The sequence below is a fragment of the Galeopterus variegatus genome, unplaced genomic scaffold (genome assembly GCF_000696425.1).
Source record: "Galeopterus variegatus unplaced genomic scaffold, G_variegatus-3.0.2 Scaffold5377, whole genome shotgun sequence".
NCBI classification, from domain to species: Eukaryota; Metazoa; Chordata; class Mammalia; order Dermoptera; family Cynocephalidae; genus Galeopterus; species Galeopterus variegatus.
The window spans coordinates 77,612-98,359 of NW_007731488.1; the positions used below are offsets into that span (position 1 = coordinate 77,612).

Here is a 20,748-nt window from a genome sequence, read left to right on the forward strand (position 1 = left end):
TCATTGAATTTTGAAGGCCATTTCTCCGCACAGCAGCTAGGAAGAAAGAGCATGATGTCTTTAGTGTAACATAGCAAATGGGACAGGAGCGTCCTGATGCTTGGGTAGTCAGTCAAGAATGCCTCTTCATTGCCAAGGATCCTGTACTATTCATTGAATTTTAAAAAAAAAAGAAAAAGAAAGAAATAGAGAGAAGGAAGAAAGGAAGGAAAAAGAAAAGCCAAGGCACTTACCATTCCATCTTCCTGACCCACCATCCACACTGGAGATGGCCCCAGGCCCATGCGCAGGGAGTTAGCTGCAACGCTGCTTGACAACCCATAACTCAAGCCTTAATTTATCTGAGCAGCCATGGCTAAAGCAATATTTGGGAGAGACCAGCTATGAGTGGTAATGGATCAGCAATGGGATGGGTGACCCCAATTGTCCATTCATTCATCCAAAAAGTATTTATTGAGCACTTACTATGTGCTATTGCCTATGAACTCAGGGTATTCAGTGACCAACATATAAAAAGTTCCTTGCTCCTATGAAGGTTATATTTTAGAAGGGGATACAGGCAATATATGAATGAAGAAAATTTCAGGTAGTGATGAATGTTACGGATGAAATAAAACTAGGCAATGTGATTAAAAAGTGACTGTAAAGTGGGAAGGGGGAGCAGGTAGACTATGAGGTCAGGTCGACAGAGAAGACACTGTGTGAGCTGATGGCATTTGATCTGGGACCTCAAAGATAAAAAGGTGCCAGTCATATGAAGAGCCATGAGATCATTCTAGAAAACAGGAACAGCAAGTGCAAAGGCCCTGCAGTAAGAAGGCTGGCAGAGTTGAGGAACCAAGAAAGTCCAATGTGCTGGGAAAGTGGTAAGTAGGGAAGGCCTAGGAGGGATGGGGGATGGGGATGGGGTAGGCAAAGGTCCAAAGGAGCCAAATCAGGAATGGGGATCCTCTGAAGAATTTAGTGCCCAAGAGGGATGACAGGATTTACATTTTGCCAATGTCTCTGTACCTGGTAGGAGAGGATGAGCTGCAGAAGGAAAAAATGAAAGCTGGGAACTCAGTTCAGGATCTATCACTTTTTCCAGGTGAGACAATGGTGGCTGGACTAGCCTGGTGACTGTAGAAACCAAGAGTGAATAAGCTGTGGATGTGTTTCGATTCTGCTTTTGGGGTAAGAGCTCAGTGCAACTCAGAGCCCAGGGCCAGCCCTCAGCCTCATGAACCCTAGCCAATCAATCATCAGTAAATCTTTATGGAGTGCCTCTCCTGTGCCTGACACAAAGTGACAAGACATGAACATCATGCTTTGTGGAGCTTCCCTTCCAGTGGGAGAGACAGACCATAGACAAATAAGCATCATATATAGTTTGTCAGATGCAGACGAGTGTCATGGAGAAGCAGAGATGAGGACAGGTGTTCTGAGTGAGACACCTTTTTCAAGACTCAAGGAAAGTCTGACCGAGAAGAAAGTCTGTCTGAGAAGAAAGTCTGACTGAGAAAGAAAGTCTGAGAAAATCTGACTGAGAAAGAAAGTCTGACTGGGAAGGAAAGTCTGACATAGAACAGAGACTTAAAGAAACTGAAGGGATGAGCCATGCAAATATCTGGGGCGATGAAGAGCAGGTGCAAAGACCCTGGGGTGAGAGTGTGCCTAGTGTCTTGGGAGTAGAAGAGAAACCAGTGGGGCTGGAGGGGCTGAGGGAAAGGAGAGTAAGAGGAGGCGAGATGAGAGAAACAGCAAGGGTGGGGAGGGCAGGAAGAGAGCCAGGTCATGCAGGGGTCTCTGAGTCCTTACTGTGAAGTAAGGACTTTGGCTTCTCTGAGTCAGATGCTACCCAGGGTAGCATTTGAGCAGAAGAGGGTCAGGACAGAATCTGACTTCACTTTTAAAGTATCCCTCTGCTTTAATAGACCATACTCCCCAGGCGCCTTTGACCATATTTTGGAGACAAAAATAAATAAATAAACTGAAAGTTCCTGCAGCTGGAACCACCACCAAGGGCAAAACAACCCACCCTGGGAGCTGGGGGTGTGACTAGTGGCTAAACATGTGGGCCCTAGTTTGAAATCATAGCTCCATCAATTACTACGTGACCTTAGGTCACTGGTTCTCAACAGGGGCCAATTCTGCCCCACATGTGTGTTGGGCAATATCTGGAGACAGTTTTGGTGGTCATAACTGGGGGGGTGGGGTGGGGGGGGTGCAGTTCTGCTACTGGCCGGGAATTCTGCTAAATATCCTACAATACACAGGTCAGCCCACCCTGACAAAGAAGTATCCCATCCAAAATGTCAATAGCACTGAAGTTAAGAAACCCTGGTTTAGATAAATCTCTTAATCTCCCTGGACTTCAGTTCTTTAATTCACAAAATAGATGTAACAATTCTCCTAGGATTGTCAAGAGGATTAAAGATTTAACCCATTTAGAGCAGGGACCAGCAAACTTCTGTAAAAAGCCAAAGTGAGTATTTTAGGCCTTGGGGGCCATGTGGTCTCTGTTATGACTTCTCGGCTCTGCCACGATAGCAGGAAAGCAGCCACAGACAGTACATCAGTGATTGAGTGTGGCCAAACCTTTATTTTGAGACACTGAAATTGAAATTTCATATTATTTTCATGTCACAAAATATTTTTCTTCTTTTGATTTATTTCTACCATTTAAAAAGAGAAAAACTATCCTAAGCTCACAGGCTGCCCAAAAAGCAAGAAATGGGCTGGAATTGGTGGGCCATGGCTTGCCAACCGTTGATATAAAAATTTTAACAGGAAGCTGTGTACTAGCAAGGATTCAGTAAATGTGGATTACTCTTGAGAAAGAATAAAAAAAGCAGCCCCTGACATCTGGAACTGGTCTGACACTCACAGCCAAGCCGTGTTATTCTCTGTTGGACCTCAGCAATTTGCCAACCGTTGATATAAAAATTTTAACAGGAAGCTGTGTACTAGCAAGGATTCAGTAAATGGGGATTACTCTTGAGAAAGAATAAAGAAAGCAGCCCCTGACATCCGGAACTGGTCTGACACTCACAGCCAAGCCGTGTTATTCTCTGTTGGACCTCAGCAATCTAACAGAACAAGAACCTCAGACAAAGTCACTCTGAGACTGTGACAGAATGAGACAAGGCAAGACCACTTCATAATCTTGTCTAAGTGCAAGGTCACTATGCTGCCGACAAACTACCAAGCTCCCCCCTCTCTTGCTAAATGAGCGACTGCATTGCTGTACCCAGTCAGAGAACGGCCCCTGGTGTCTGACTGCACACAATCTAGAACAAACCTTGCTTCCTTAGACCTTCCCCCAAGTGATTCAACCGGAGCCCAAATCCTCTCACAGATTCTTTTTAATACCCTTGCACTGAGATACTCACAGCATGGTGTAGGCTCTTCCTGCCTGCTGCAATGAATAGACTCGGCTTGTTTATCTACCTAGAGTTCCTGGGGTCTTTGGCTGAAGGGTGTTGATACTCTGAAAAGGAACTCTAGCAGAGAAAAAAAAAGTTTAATCTTTTCTTTTTATGTGGAATTTTCCTTCACATGGAAAGCAGGCCACATACTCAGCCACATGGCTGGGAGGAAGGGGCTGGACCCCAGCTTCAGCTCTTTTCCTGTCTTGCCCCCTGGCTTGGGAAGTCCCTTTCCCACCTGGGCTGCTATTTGCCTGTTGGTACCATGAGGGAACAGGATTTCATGGTGACTGACTCATTTCTACTGTGCCTGAGGCTGGCCCTGCTGACCACCGGCAGGGGCCTGGAGACTGAAAGTCAGGTCATCTCAGCCCAGGCCATGGGGACAAGGGCCTCAGGGCTCACGTGATGGGAACACATGTCCACATGCAGTGCCCGAAGCTGGAACCCAGAGCACTGAAGCAGGAAGCGAAGGGCTGTTAATAGCACACTGATGGTGGGGGCAAAGTCGCTCCCCAGGGGATGGCCAGATAGAGAGGACTCTGACCCAGTGACCCCTAAGCTACCCCCAATCTCTAGCTCGTTCTATACCCCTCCTGCCTAGGCTGGAACCACAGCTTCACACAGTATCCAGGTCCACAGAGTCATCAGCATCTCAGGCATAACCCACAGCCGCCTTCCTCAACCCTGACTGGACACTAGAATTCCCTGGGGGTCCCCAGGCCCCATGCCAGAAAGTTTGTTTAGTGACCCTAGACTGGGGACGGGCCCTCAGTATTTCTGAAAAGTTCTGCAGGTGATTCTGTTGTGCAACCAGGGTTGAGAACAAGTCGTCTGCAGTTACAGACGGGGGACTGAAAACTCCAGGTGCTGTCCATGCCTTAGAGGTCTGTGTGCTCACCAGCTTGCCATAGCAGCCCAAAAGACCACGTGGAAACAGGCCAGTGCGGCACAGTCTCCAAAGAGACCTCTCCAGGTACAGAAATTGATCAGGAGATTGGTGCTTATGTAAGGTCTTTTTCGAATAATACCAGTCCTTCAGTTTGTATCAGGCGGGGAGACTGAGGACTTTCACATTTGTAATCTTACAGCATTCTGGGAGCTGCCTTGGAAAGCTAGGCAAGGTTTATTACCTTCCTCTTTACACCTGGGGAAACTGAGGCCCAGAGATGTGGGTTAAGGTTGGGATCAAGAGGACCCAGTGGGTTAGTGGCAGAGTCAGGCTTGTACCATGGCATGGTGTGCATAAGCACAGATTCCGGATTCAGACAGAACTCAGCAACTAAATTACCATGTTACTGTGGGCAAATCATTTTGCCTCTCTGAGACTCAGTCACCTCATCCATAGAATTGAGATCATCTATCTCATGATGCAGTTATGAAGATTAAATAGGCTAATAGGTATGAAAACTTTAGCAAAGTGTCTAGCTTATGGTGGCTCTTCAGAAAATGATAGCTCATTATTGTTGCTGCTGCTGGTATAGACGTCCCTCCTGAATTTAAAGTCCCTGGGAGCCCCCTTGTTCCTCTCATGGCCCACTAACAGGGTCCACTCCCTCCACCTTTGTCCTCACATCCTGCCCCCTGGTCAAAACACAGAAACTGAGTGAAAGGGATTATCTCTTTTTGCTTTGGAATTAGCCTTGTTTGAGGTCATACATGCTGATCATTAACCAATTCCTGCTCTTTGATCCCATGGTCTGTGGAAGTAGGTATAGCCCCAGCCTCCCTGGGTCTCTTCCTTCCTGACATCTTGCAGCATAGGGAGGAAGACTTTGGAGTTCACTACACTATCACCACTGTGTGTGACCTTGAGAAAGTCCCTTCCCCTTCCTGGGTCTCAGATTTTTTTCACTTTTATAATGAAAGAATTGGCTTTCAAACATTTGCTTGGGGGGAGGCAGAATAATGGAGAGAAAGAATGCAGACTCTGAAGTCAGCCAGCCTGGATTTAAAACACCAGAGCCAGTGTTTTGAAACTGTGTCACATGGGGGGCTATTTCATCCTCCTTTTTTATTTCTTCTTCAGTTTTTATTCCTCTAAATGAGGTCAGTGCTAGCTCCATCTCATTCAGATACGAGGCCCTTAGAAAAGTTCTTGTATTAAGTAAGTTCTCAGTAAACATCTGTTATTGTTATTTGGAAGCCCACTGTATAAAACAGATAAAGTGGATCTAGCTAGGGTTGGAATGGGGGGAAGGACAGAGTCCCAGCCACTTTTTGCCACTCCAGGGTGACTGTGGGGCAGTTCTCTCAGAGCCCCATGACTTGGGGGTAACAGTTTAAAGCCCAGTAATGCTAATACTGTACAGCAGGCCCACCCCGTGTTTTTGTGTGGCCTGCCAACTAAGAATGGTTTTACCATTTTTAAATGGTTGGAAAAAATCAATGGAAGACTAATATTATTTAATGATGTGACAAAATGATATGACATTTTATTTTCAGCACTCATAAATAAAATGCTATTGCCACATAGCCACGCATGCTTGTTTATGTTTTGTCTGTGGCTGCTTTCTCTTTGCGAGGGCAAAGGTGAGTAGTTGCAACAGAGTGGCCCACAAAGCCTAAAATATTTACTATCTGGTCATTTACAGAAAAAGTTTGCTGACCCCTGCCATAGAGCATCTCTTCCCTTCCATGTGGAAGACTTAGCCCTTGCATAGAACCTGTCTCCTCTACTTTACCAATATTGTAATTCTGATTACATCATCGGGTTCTTCTCCCTGAACCTTATCTGTATAGTACTTATAATTATTCCTAGTTTTCAGGGCAGTTGTAGAAATAAAATAAGCAGGACCCCTTAGTGCATGATGGATAAATACTCATACCACTGTCGGCAAGTGAGATGAACTTAGGTGGTATATGAATCAACATTTAAATTTTAACAAATACATATTTATTTTAATGCATATTTGAAAAAAATATAACTAGCACACAAAACCCATGGTTTCATGCTTAATGCTTGTGATTTTAATTGTGGTAAGTGATCCAAAGCTTCTGGGGCAGATCTGCCATCCAGCTCTCAAGATGAGGCTTCCCTCTTTGGGTCCCAGGTGGAATCTCTCACTTCTGCCACCATATTCATATTCCACCCAGCAGGAAGTAGACAGCAGGAAGGGCAGAACCCAGAGGTTGTGCACATCATTTCCACTCAAATCTCATTGGCCAAACTTAGTCACCTGACCACATCTAATTGCAAGGGAAACTGGGAAATTTAGCCTTTTCTCTGCACAGCCATGTACCCATGTGGAGATTCTATTACTAAAAGAACAAAGGAAGAATCCATGCTGGGGATAAACCAATAATTTATGTATTGATTTAAACTTTCCTTTTAAAATATATTTATGTAAATTAAAAGTAAGACATTTTGAAGTGAACATGATGGGGCAGCTACTTTAAAACCATGAGAGAAAGACCAAGAGAATCACAGAGTTGCCAACAAAAAGTCCTGACATCGTTGTGCATCTGAATAGATCCTGGAATTGCCTTTCTCTGACTTCTTGATATCTGAGGAAAATAAATCTTTTTTTCTTTAAGCCACTTGCAGCCAAAAGAATTTTCACTGATTTGAGTACAGCTGGTTTCATGGGTAAGAGGGTGGAGCCAGACTGCCTGGAACCAGACTGCCTGGGTTCAAAGTCAGGCTCAGCCATTTGCCCATTGTGTGATTTGGGGAAGGCACTTTCCCTCTCTGAGCTGTCACATAGTCATCTAAAAACACAGTGGCTAACTGTGTTTAGTTTTGTTAAGAACACAATATTAGAAGGTGGAGGAAATCAAATCCCCCCATTGATAGCACATTACCAATGTTGGTTGCCCAAGGTCCCTCTTTTGTCTTATTTATTTATTTATTTTTAGTCCCTTCTGTCCCCATTTCCACTCCCATCCTTCCCATAGCAACCATTCTGTGTATAATGTGCAGCTTTTTTGTTTGTGTTTTCACAAAATGTTTTGTCATTCACATGTGTGTATATTTAGTTTACATATTGGGACTGTGTTCTATATATCACATTCTGGTTTTCTTCCCAATCATAACTGTTTTATGAGATTCATTTATACAACTATATGGTTTGCTAATTCTTTTCTCTTATAAGCAGCAAAGTGCTCAGTGGTGTGCACCTACCACATTCACCCACCCTTTTGCTAGCAATGGAGCCCATGTGGCCACCAACTCCCCACACCACAAAGAATACTGCAGGGAATATTGCCATGTGTGTCCTCTCATGGCTTGTGCAAGAATTCCTTTGGCATTTGCATTCAGGAGCAAAACTACTGGGTTACAAGGTATATGCAAATTCAATTGGATTAAATACTTGCAGAATGCCCTTTAAAAAGGCTGATCCAGTCTACACTCTTTCCAGCACTGCACATGAGTTCCCATGGCCCCCGTATCTACCAGCACTGGGCGTTTCTGGCTTTATATTTTTGCCAGTCTCATTGATTTAAATCTCACTGTTTCAATTTACATTTCTCTGGCTATTAATGATGTTGAGCACCTCTTCAAATGCTTTAAAACAATGTTTAATTATAGTACCAACTTCACAGGGATGTTTTGAGAGTTAAAGGGAATGACATATGTAAAGTGTTTAACTCATTGTTTGGTACATAGTAAGCACTCAATAAGTGCAGATTTTTTAAAAACAAGGTAACATGGTCTGACTTATCTAATTCTCAGTTATTATTATTATTAAAATACTTGGCATATAGTAGGTGCTCAATAAGTGTGCATTCCCCTTGGCCTTTCCTGACATCCTTTGGACATCCCCCGCCCCCCACTCCTGCACATTGGTGGAGTTGGCCCCTGTCCCTTTCCACAGCCTCACCTGCATTCTCCTCACTCTCCCGGCTGATGTCCTTCCGACCCTCCTTCTGGTCAAAGAGACTCTTCAGGATGGCATTGGCAATGGGCAGCATCATGGCAGTGGAGGCAGTATTGCTCAGCCACATGGACAGGAACGACGTGGTCACCATCATCCCCAGGATGAGCCTGGGGAACAGAGGGAGTTAGAGGTAGATCCAGAACCCAGATCCAACCCATTTGTTTTACAGGTGGAATGTTAAGGCTCAGAAAAGGCAAGCCAATGGCAAAGCGAGCACCAAATCCACTCTCCAGGCTTATTTTAGACTTTAGGAGACTTTGCTCAACTTTGCTCATATATGTTTTAAATCATATGTTGTGCTTTGTGCATTTAAAAACATTATTCCGGGATGATCCTTAAGATTCAACAAATTGCCAAAGGGGTTTGTGAAACAACAACAGAAAAGACTGAAACAGCACCCCTATTTTAAAGGCCACTTAACCCTCTGAGAATAAAAGTCCAGCTCCTAGCCAGAGGGCCTGGGGCCCTATAGGATTGGACTGTGCCTCCCCCTCTCTCCAAGCCCATTTTCCCATCCCCTCGGCTTCCCCTCCCCTCTCCAATCCCCTACCTCCACCACCCAAGCAGGTAAATGGTAAACAAGGATGATAACTCCAGCATTTACTGTTCAGATCTAAGTGATTTACCTGCATTCACTCACTTAATCCTCACAACAATTCTGTGAAGGAGGTGTTATTGCATCACCATTTTGCAGGCATAGGGAAGTTAAGTCATTTTCCAGAGCAGGTAAGCTGGGATTCAGCCCTGAGCAGTCTGGGTCATACTGCTAAGGTGGCCTCCTCAAGAACTATGGGACTGGACTTCCTGGGGGTGGAGCCTCGGAGGGTCAGCATCTCAAGCGCTTCCCAGGTGATTCTTATGCACCTCTGAAAACAACTGCCCGTGGTCCTAGCACTGAGTCTGGCACACAGCAGGTGCTCACTAAATATTCATAGTTGAGAGATGAATAAGTGAATGAATGGCAGGAAATGATGAGTTTCTTGGCCGGGGTGACTAAATCAGGAAGAATGGGTTTGGGCTTTGAGAGGTGTGGTCCCTCTTCCTCCCCAGTGCAGGGCTGGCCTGTTACCTGGCCTTACCTGGCTGGCTGGACCCCAACGAGCATCAGGATCCTGAGGGCAATTCTCCGGTGCAGGTTCCACTCCTCGACGGCAGTAGCCATGATCAGACCACTGAGGAAGAGGAAGTTGGTGTCGAGGAAGTACTGGGGGCAGACCTTGCTGGAGGGCAGGATGCCCATGAAGGGGAAGAGGATGACGGGCAGCAGGGCTGTCACCGAGAGGGGCAGAGCCTCTGTGCACCAGTATACCACCATGAGCAGGATGGTGAACAGGCAGCGGCCTTCCTGTAGTGGGGGAGACGCAGACTCAGGGGTCAGTAGAGCTCAGGTGCAGAGGGGGAAGAAGTCCTGGGGCAGAGCCCATCAAAATGCAGTCTTGGGGAAGCTGTGGAGTATGTAAGTACCCAGAGCTTTGACCTTGAGCAGATGGCGTCACCCTTCTGAGCCTCATTTTGCTCAACTATAAAATGGGGAAGCCATTTCTGTCCACCTCATAGGACTGTTGAGGACTAAATGAATGACCCCACTTTTTTAGAAGTAACCCCTGGATGAGGATGAGAATGAAAAGTTCTAGAAGGGCAGTGGGGAAGTGAAATAGAGAAGAAAGCCAATACAGAGTATGTTTATGCAAAGGTCACCACCGTGGATAATGGGGGCTCAGTCCTGATGGGAAACCCTGTGAGACAGTGTAGAACATGCCTCAGAGTTGCCCTGCCTGGGAAGCAAGGAAACTGGAGTAGTTGTCTGCCAACTCCTGGCCATCACTGGTTAAGGGCTGTTCCTGGGAACAGAAACTCCCTAATGCTTCTGGTCTTCCCCATGTACAGGGGGAGCACACTCCTGCAGCCAGAGAAAACACTCCCGTGGAGCTTCTCAGATGCAGTAAGAAGCTACTGGCATGTGCAGGAATGGTGAGGACCAAAGGGTTGTGGAAGGAGCCCAAGTAGCAACTGCCCCATTCATACATGGCACTTAGCACAATGCCCAGCACACACGGCACACTCTGAATAGTAACAATAACCAATATTTATTGGGCTGTTAAGTGCCAGGTGCTGTTTATTCCTCACAGTGAAGTAGGTACAAGTATTATCCCCGTTTTATGAATTAGAAGGAGGTTACTAGCAAGGAGGTACTAGCAAGGCAATGGCTGAGGTGCAAGGAGGTTACTAGCAAGGTAATGGCTGAGCAGACCATGGCAATCTATCTCCAATAGCCAGTGCTATTGACTAAGTACCCTGCTGCCATTATTGGCTCAATACTAGAACCAGTGAAAGGCAGACAAGGCAATTTAAGATTCAAAACAAAATTGATTAATGGTGGCTGGGCTGGGAGGTGTATGTGTTAGGAGGGATGGGGTTACAAACAAAGGAGCATGAAGGAACCTTTGGGGTGATGGAAATGTTCTAGACCTGGGGTGTAATGGTGGTTACATGTGTATGTACATTTGTCAAAACCCATCAAAATAGAAACCTGCTCTCAAAACAAGAGAGCGATGGATGACAAAGCCTCCCCACCTGATACATTGATGTCCCACAGGATCTGTAATAAACAGTGTTTTATTATTCACATGGACACTGAATAAAACTACTCACTGCCCCACCCTTGCTTTTTATATTCTCTCAAGGCAGTGATCTTTCATGTTCCAGGAAACACAAACTTTTTCTTGGAGTTGGTGCTGTCTGGTGTCACTTCACGCTTCTTACTTCTTCCTCATGGTAAGTTTCGTTGGCTTTATTTGGTGTCCACAGGACACCATACTAGCAAGCACTATCCTAAGAGAACATATCCTCAGCTAAACAGGACAGTTATCAAGTTATGGAGAAGATGCTATGATTAGTGAATCCATCTAACAGGGGGGCCAGGGCAGGACCAGGGAGCCCATGAGACAGCTCTGGCAATAATTCAAGTGCAAGATACTGGCTGCTCGGGGCTGGTGGGGGTGGTGAAGGTAGTGAGAAGTGGTCGAATTTTTTATGTTTCCAAGGAAGAGCCAGAGAGCTTTGCTGATGGATCTGTTGTTGGTGTGTTAGGCAAAGAGAGAAGCCAAGGGCAATTGCAAAGTTGTTGGTCTCAGTGACGGGAAGAATGGGATTGTCATTTACTGAGATGAGGAAGACCATGGGACACACTCACATGCACTATCATATCTAGAGAAACACATCCCAAGACTGCTTAACATGCCCTACATTGGAGAATTTCCAGATTCCCAAGTCTCTTAGCTTTTGCACTGGTGCTCACGTTCACTCAAGAAATTTGCAGGGCCGGCCCGGTGGCGCACTGGAGAGTGCGCCGCTTGAGAGCGTGGCGGCGCTCCCGCCGAGGGTTCGGATCCCATGTGGAGACCGGTTCCCGCTCACTGGTTGAGCGCGGTGCGGGCACGACACCGAGGGTTGCGATCCCGTTGCCGGTCAGTAAAAAAAAAAGACAAAAAGGAAAAAAAAAGAAATTTGCATATGAACAAAAAGTCTTCTGCAGAGAGAATTTCTGTACAGCAAATCCCGTTTTCCTATTGACTTAAGACACATTCTCCTGAAGGAAAAAAAAAATTAAATAGGCCTCCAGAGTTATCTAAAACTTACTTGTTAAGGGGGCAGAGAAGAGCAATTGTAAAACAAATGAACCCAACTCGGAAGAACCCAGGTTATCAGACACACACGTTAAAGGTCAAAAGCAAAAGCAATAATACGAAATCAAATACCATGACAAAAAATTCTCTAAATTCTCATCATTCTTTCAATTTCCTAGCCCAAGTAGATCTCTACATATCAGGGGTGAGATCGCTTAGAGGATCACAGAAGCTGCAGTCTATAAATATTTATAACCCACAGTCCTTTGTTCAAGCTCAATTGTATATTGAATCACAATATATAAAACAGAGAAACCCTGAATGTAAAAATCAGATAAAAAAGGAGCTTTTCTGAGAGAAGTGGGATAAGGAACTGTCCATAGGGCTCCTCTCTTCTCTCTTTCCATTCCACCCACCCGGGCAGCCTCTGAGACCTCCCTGATCCAGGCAAGAATGATCAGATCATCACCAACCTCCTAGCATTTCCCTGGCTTTACAGATGTGAAAACTGGGACCAGAGAGAGGAAAGGTGAGACAGCAGGTAGGTTGCAGAGCTGTTTCTAGAACCCTGAAGTCTCCCCAGGTGGCTGAGACTCTGCACCAGGCCCTTTGTGGAAAAGGCCCTCTTGGGCCGGCCCGGTGGCGCACTGCTACAGTGCGCCGCTTGGGAGCGCAGCAGCGCTCCCGCCGAGGGTTCGGATCCCACATACGGACCAGCCGCTCACTGGCTGAGCGAGATGCGGGAGCGACACCAAGGGTTGCGATCCGTAGCCAGTCACGAAAAAAGACAAAAAATAAAAATAAAAATAAAAGGCCCTCTTAATGCCAGTGGGTGATTGGAGCCAAAGGGCATGGTCCCAGGGTTCCACAGAGGGAACAGAGGGCAGGCCTGACCCAGGTTCTTCCTGTACAGCAAACAATGATGTGGGAAGGCAGTGGTACAATAAACAGCACCCTATTTACAGAAGCTCCTGGAATCCTGACATTCTGTCAGCAGAACTTCAAGAACCACCTAGGGAGCCATAGCATCCAAAGCTTCAGACTACAAAAAAGCGAATTTGGTCAAGGCCAATTCAGCTCTTCTACAGAACCCAAGCGAGTCTGCAGAGGGACCCAAATATCAGCTGAAGACAATCAGTTTCCACAGCCCAGAGAGGTGAAATGGCTTTCCTGAAGACACATAGCTTTGGACAGATAGAGCCATCTCTCCTTCCTGAACCTTAGCTCCTGGTAGAGAAGAGTGACGCCCGTTTCCATCCCCTCACCCTGGTTCATTTTTCTTCATATAATTGTCACCACCTGAAACAAGATTTTACCACCTGAAAACAGATTTTTTACTCGATCGTTGCTCTCCTCCACTAGAATGCAAGCTCTAGGAGGGCAGGGATTGTGTTTCCAGTGCCAAGAACAGTGCCTGGCACATCGCAGGCACTCAAAATATTTGTCGAGCAACTTAGAGAAAATGCTTAATGCATGCCATCATCCATTCTTTCTTCCACTTGGCAAACATGATTCCTGCCCACATGCTAAGTCCCGGACTGGGGACTGAGAAGGGGAAAATGACTAAGACATAGTTCCTGAATTGTAACAAGCAAATCTGACCACGCCAATCATAAAATAGTTTTCTATTGTCAGTCCTTCTCAAACTCAAATGACCTTCTCATATTCTATCTGTCAAATATCCCTGAGCACAGGTGTGCTGGTAAATGTTTAACACCTGGCTCTCTGAAAGAGTGTGTGTGTGTGTGTGTGTGTGTGTGTGTGTGTGTGTGTGTGTGTGTGTTAATGTCTGTATTTAACAACTGGCTAGCAAAATTCACGAAAATGAGATTTCCCAAGTCAACACAAGCTGGCTCCAGAGCACTCCTGTGGGTCTCTAGGCAGAAGAACATCCTTGCATTCTGCTCGCCACTCAAGGAATCTGGGTCACATTCTGCTGCAAACTTGACATTCTTCAATCCATGCTTGGCATCATGCTCCCCAGTGAATTCGTGCTTTTTAAAATATACAATTCCTTTCTGTCACATCTTCCTGCTGTCCCAGGAACACATGCCACATTTAACCTGTTCTGTGTACCACCTGACAGACCAACAGGTATCCCAATTTGGAAAATATGGGTCTGCAGCAAGGAATGTAATCTCAAATGCCCACAGGAGCCTGGATGTACCATAAATGAACTCTTGGGCCTCCTTAGACAATCTTCCATCTTTGCACTTTGAAAAAAACACAAGTAAAAGATGCTTCACTTTCATCTTAGTCTATCATAGACACCCAGACTCCAAGGCTATGGTAGACTCCTCTACATGGCTTTTAAGGTTTTGTGCCTTCTGCCCATCCCCCCAACTCATTGGCTTCCCCTGCTCAAGGAGACAGATGTGTCCATAAGTCATTCACCTGTAGAGAGATGGTGCAAACACAGAGTTTGGTACTGTGAGCCATGGGAGCAGAGAAGGAAGGGAACTGAGTTGGCCAGTGCAGTCTGAGAGGGGCAGACTCTTGAGTACCTTCTTGATTTGGTCTGAATGTTCATGTCACCTCCAAATTCAGTGTTGAAACCTAATCCTCATTGTGGTGGCAATAAAAGATAAGGCCTTTGGGAGGTGATCAGGTCAAGAGGGCTCCACCCTCATGAATGGGATTAATGCCCTTATAGAAGAGGCCTGAGGTCCTTCCTTCCACCATGTGAGGACACAGCAACAAGGCACCATCTTGGAAGCAGCCCTCACCAGACACCGAATCTGCTGGCACCTTGATCTTAGACTCCGCAGCCTCTAGAACTGTGAGCAATAAATTTCTGTTGTTTATAAATTATCCAGTCTCAGGTATTTTATTACAGCAACACAAACAGACTAAGACATTACTCATCTCTCTTTGGCTCTCACCATTTCTGTTCACACCAGTGGCTTCTTCAGCTTTCTCTGGCTTTAGAAGCATGCTTGGCCAAGACTGCCAGGGAAATAACTCTCCTAGGAATAGCTTCCAACTGAGACGTTTGCTTGCCCTTCCAGTGGGACAGCTGAGGCATGCTGAATACCATCTCCCAGAGGTCCCCAGTGAGACTGAGTCCCTGTTGCTCCAGTAGTCAGCTCTTCATTGACATTCCTATATTACTTCCATGCTCTTCACCATTTCACTTCCCCACTCCCCAAAAAATCCCCTGCAGTCAAATCCTTTTCTCAGGGACCTTCTGGGAAACCAACCTAAGATAGAAGTCTTCTCAGAGACGGTGACATCTGAGTTAGGATTTGAGAGGTGCTTGGCACAGAGAAGGAGAGGGGCTGCCTTCTTGCCTATGCTGAAAGCTTTGTTGGCATTTGAGTGAAAAAAGAAGGGTCATGGCCTCCACCTGGATTTGGAACTTGTCTGAGCCAACTCAGTTGAGAGAAGTCGCAGGAATGAGCTGGTATAAGAGAGCTCAAGCTCTGTCGTCTGAGCCTGTATATTTAGTCTCTTCCCCTCCATCCCCACTGCTCTTGCTCAAGACCAAACTCTATCAGCTTTCACTGGGACTATTTCCCAACCTTTGCACTGATCTTCATGGCTTCAATGCAACCTCCACATGAGCCAACGAAGAAATATTTCTAATATGCACTTCAGATCAGGTATTCCCCTGCTCAAATACCTCCTGTGGCTCCCCATGGCCCTCAGCCTCCTAGGCATGGCATTCAAGCTCATCAGTGTGTCCCCGGTACGCTCTTCCCACCATTGCGTACTTTGTCTGCTGTCTTGGGCACCGTTCTCTAAGCAGTCTGCACTATTTGTCATCCTCTGGGTCTTTGCCCAGATGCTCTTCCCTTTGCCTGGCACATTCTTCTACGTTTTCACCTAGTGAATTATGACTCATCTTGTAAAGGCCAGTTTTACTGTCCCTCCACACCTGTGACCCCCACCCCAAAGCCCTGGTCAATTCCATCATCTGTGCTTTCATAGCACTTGGTCCTCAGAAGAGCAGGACAGCGCAGCGGTTAAGAACAAAGGCTTGGAACCAAACCTTCTGGATTTGCGCCATGGCTGTTTCACTATGACTTGTGTGAACTTGGGTAGGTGGTTTAACTTCTTTGTGCTTTAAGCTTCTGTCATTTGCAACTCAGAGCCCTGACTAATAAATCACCTTCTCCACATTTCTAATAATAACACCCACCATTTTAATGAAACTTATCATGTTTGATCTCCTCCTTATCATTATTACAAAATTCAGAATATCTTTGTTACACAGTAAAGAAAAAATTAAAAACTAAATATTTATTGAATGCTTAATATATACCTGGGACTGTTCTAAGAATCTTATATCTATTTGTTCACTAAACAAACTTATAAAGGAAGATTACTATTATTTTTGTTTCCATTTCACAGATGAGAAAACAGAGGCACGGAGAGGTTGCATAATTTTCCCAAAGCCACACAGCTAGGAAGTGGTGGATCTGGGGTTCAACCTTAGGCGGTCTGGCTCTAGACTATGTGCTCTTATCAACTGTGTCCTACTGACCTTCATAGAATGTCATAGTATGCCAACTGGGGACAAAAGGGAAAGAAGAAAGGAAGGGAGGTAAGGAAAGATGGAGGGGAGGAGAAAAGTGGATCATTTCCCAATATTTGTTAGTGTTAACATACAATATTAATCTATATATTTTCAAGTAGCAAGGTCACAAGGGTGAACTTTGTTTTTGGAATATCTACTTGTTACTTTCAAATGAGTCAAGATGGAAATATACATTTCTATGAGTAGTGTGGTTCTGGAATAAAAGAAGCTGTCACTCATACTCAGAAAAGTGTATCGGGCACATTCTAAATTGGTAGACTAACTGGCATCTGAGTTAGCTGCAGGAGCTAAGCCAGCAGGTCCTAAGTTATGTCAATGTAAGACTTCCCTGTACATGATCTAAGGTCACATGATATATTCCCAAGAAAGGCTTCTAAAGCCAAGTAAGTTTTTCAAGAACTGTTCTTCCTATCACTGCTCTAAAAATTCATAGTTGGTACATTGAAAGCTCTGACAAACATGTAGTAAATACATTCATTTGTCTTTGTTTAACCCAAAGTTTCCAAAATACATTTGACCACAGATGGAAGTATTTCTTAAAATCTTACACAACTAGTGTTCCAAGGAAAATATTTTGGAAATGCTGCCAAATTGTACCCTGAAAAGATTCATTCATTCAAAATTATTTGCTTCACTGTCTCCCTGACTAGAATAAAAGTTCCATGAGAAGAGGGTCCCTGTTTTCTTTGTCTCATTCAGTTCTGTATCCCCAGCACTTAGCATAGTGCCCAACACATTGCAGGGGCTTGATATCAGTAAGTGTAGAATGAATTAATGAATGAATGGATGAGTGAATTAATATATGGATGGATGGACTGCTACTCTTACTCTTCGCAGGGCCCTATGCTAGAGGTTCAGGATACAGAGATGAGTAAGTGAACACCTGCCCTCAAGGAGCCCAAAGTCTAGGGGTAGGGCGGGTGGGTGCAGACTCCAATAACTGCAGCACAGAGCATGTCCACCACATACAATAGGAGATGTGGTTCTGGACAACTAGAGGAGAGTAATTAGCTTTGAAAACAAAGGGGAGTAGCAGGGAAGACTCCTCTCAGGAGGAGCTACTTAAACTAAATCTTACAGAATGAAAGCTTTTGTAGAGTCCTACGGTCAGATTCTCCCATTGTCCAGCAAGCATTGGGCATTTATTTGTTTATTGTACTTTTAAATCTGAAGGCAAACTTCTGGAGCAGTAGGGGACTCCTGCAAATTTACTTCTCTAACTTGACAGGAATTGTTTGTGTGTGCGTGTGTGTGTGTGTGTTATACATGAATAGCACCAAAGTTAAAAAAATTTTAAGAAGATATCAAAGCTTCTCTGCTGATAACACTCTAAGTTTGGAGTGCTGATAACACTCTAATAGAATGAAAAAAGGACATGACTAAAGAGCTTACATACCACAGGGATAATAAAGGGATAGTTTGAACAACTTTATACCAATAATTTTGATAACTTAAAGGAAACATAATTTTTTTGAAAAACATAACTTACGCAATGATCAGAAAACAGGGAAAAGCTGAATATTTCAGTGTCTATTAAGGAAAGGGAATCAATCATTAAAAACCTTCCCACAAAAAAACTCCAAGCCCTGCTGGCTTCAATGGTAATTCTATCAAACATTGAAGGAATAAATGCTACCATCTTAACACAAACTCTTCCAGAGAACAGAAAAAAAGAGAACACTTCCCAATTCATTTTATGAGGCCAGAAAAACCCTCTTCCCTGCATTATCCTGGTAAGGGCATTAAAAGAAAAGAAAACATAATGGTTGAGAATAATGGCATGCAAAGTCACCTGGAAGATGTCAACTCTGAGGAGCTCTGCTGAGTTTCCTTTCCTATCCTGCCTCACATCACTATGCAGAAGAATAATTACACAAATAATGAGAACCACAACCACCCCCATATTTTGAGTATTTACTAAGTTTCGGGTATCTCAGATGCCTTAACTCATTTACGGCTCACTACAACCTTTTCAGGAAGGAACTATTACTTCCCCCTCTTTTCATCTATTTACATCATGCATATAAAGCTGTGACCCAGGTCATTCAGTCTCAGAGTAGAGTTGCAGCTCATGAACTGCCTATTCTAAACAAATCCTAATTTTTAAGCTCTTCTCTCTTGAACATTTAAGGGACTTCAAATATAATGATCACTAACAATTAATTAGTGAGTAATTTCCAAGTAATTTGCACCTGTTAACCCATTCTATTCCCCCAACAACCCTTTGAGGCAGATATTATTATGCCCATTTCACTGATGGGACAATTGAGGCAGAGAGGGTAAGCCAAGTCACTTGTCCAAGGTTGCTGAGGCAGAGCCAGGATTTAAACCCAGGCAGCCTGACTCCAGCTTTTTCATTCTTTAACACTATGCATTTCTGCACAAGTCATGGCTACCTTGGCAAAATTTCCACATCCTGTTTTAATTTCTAACATGCCTGCAATCTCTCATGTTCCTAGGCCAAAAGAACCTCTCTCCAGGTCACTGGCCTGTCCTTGACACCTATGCCCTCCGTCTCTGCCCCGCTCTCTCCTATGGGGCACGCTCTTAATAACCATCACGTCCCCTCCCAATCCCCCATCCTAGGAGCCTTGTCCTTCCAGTTCTGGCTCCTTCTCTCCAGAGAATAATCTAACCAGAAACTTTGGTCCTTCTTCTGTTCATGTGACAGGAACCACAAATACCACCACCATAATAACACTAATAATAGCTAACACTTATTGAGAATTTCCTATGTGCCAGACACAGTTCAAACTGTTGTACCTGCATTATCTAATTTACTTGTGATTGTCACAACCACCCTATGAAGTAGGTTCCATGATTGTCTCCATTTAACAGATAAGGCAACTGAGGCACAGAATGATTAAGTAAACTGACCAAGGTCACAGAGACGAGACTAGTGAGCCTCTGATCTTAGCATTATGCTATCACAGAAGCAGGAGACAGGGAGAAGCTAAGCAGCATATTCCCAAATGTTCAATCAGCATTGGGATATATAGCAACAACAACAGAATTTTTTTAGCATAAGTATGTCCCGTGCAATATTTGGGATATACTTATACTTTTAACCTAATTCATTATTCATCTGAAATTCAACATGAACATCCCGTGTTTTATCCAGCACCCCTAGCTGGATGAATATTCCAGAGATGTGAGGAGGGAAAGCTCAGGTGTTTCTGAGGACCAGATGTGGGTCATGATGACAGAAGTTCAGCCCGGGGTCACTTTAAACCCTGCCTAAGAGGCCTGCTGCTGAGTGGTATAGAACCCCCAAAAGAGTTACCATATATAGGAAATCAGGGACTGGAGGGGATACAGGGAAAAGTGTATCCCCCAAGGGAAGGTCTAAGTATTCCTAGAGGGGGGACCCTCTAATCCCCTACCCCTGTAATGCTCACAAGAGAACATGTCACTTCTAAGGGAAGCTGAGAAAATCATGGTCGTGCCCTTGCCAGCAGCTCCCTGCCACTTTGCCACCTGGTTCACAGTGGATGTCAGAAACCTCGCCCAAGAAAATCAGGAGGAAGAGGCGAAATCCTAAAGGAGACTCAGGAGGAAAGCATCTCCTCCTTTTCTCTTTTCCAGCCTCCAGCCCGCAGAGCACCCAGGTAGGGGAGGGGGAAAGCTCTCACTTCAAATCAAATTCCACATTTTGATCATCACCTGGGACTGAATGTTCCCATTTCTGAATTGAGACCATATTTGAGTATCAAAGTAATTGGAGGATTTTAATTACTTCTCAAGAATGATACAAAAAGGCATGTGTCTGCAGGAGGTTTTGTCCAAGTGCCGTAATAGGAAAACAACTCCCACCACTGAAAACGTTTTAGAGCAATAGCTGGAGAGAAACATAAACATGGCTATTTTTTTTAATGAGCCTTATTGAGCTATAATTTACATGCAATAAAATTTATCTGTTATAAGAAAAGAGTTCGAAGAGTTTTGACAAATGTACAGACTCATATCACCACCATCCTAATCAAGGCATAGACATTTCCATCTCTCCAGAAAATTCCCTCCTCCCTCTGAGGTCAATTCCTACACCCCCTCCAAAACACTGCTGTGATTTCTGTCACTACAGATTGGTTTTGCCCAGGCTGGGACTTTACATAAATGGAATCAAACAGGATGCACTTTTGTGTCTCGCTATTTTGTTCAATATAACATCTGTGCAGTCCATCCATGCGTCTGGTGTACCACTAGACCATTCTTTTTCATTGCTCAGTAGTATTCCATTCTGTCAATACACAGCAATTTATTTGTGCATTCTTCTGCTGATGGGCATTTAGATTATT

At 44.6% G+C, this 20,748-nt stretch overlaps 1 protein-coding gene across 1 annotated transcript in view; it reads right to left on the reverse strand.

Moving 5' to 3' along the window:
* SLC13A3 (solute carrier family 13 (sodium-dependent dicarboxylate transporter), member 3) overlaps positions 1 to 20,748 on the reverse strand; it is a 76,195-nt gene that overhangs the window by 31,897 nt on the left and 23,550 nt on the right. The window contains 2 exon segments of the mRNA XM_008589328.1: positions 8,231 to 8,394; positions 9,367 to 9,632. Of these exon segments, the coding sequence (XP_008587550.1) occupies positions 8,231 to 8,394; positions 9,367 to 9,632 (430 nt within the window).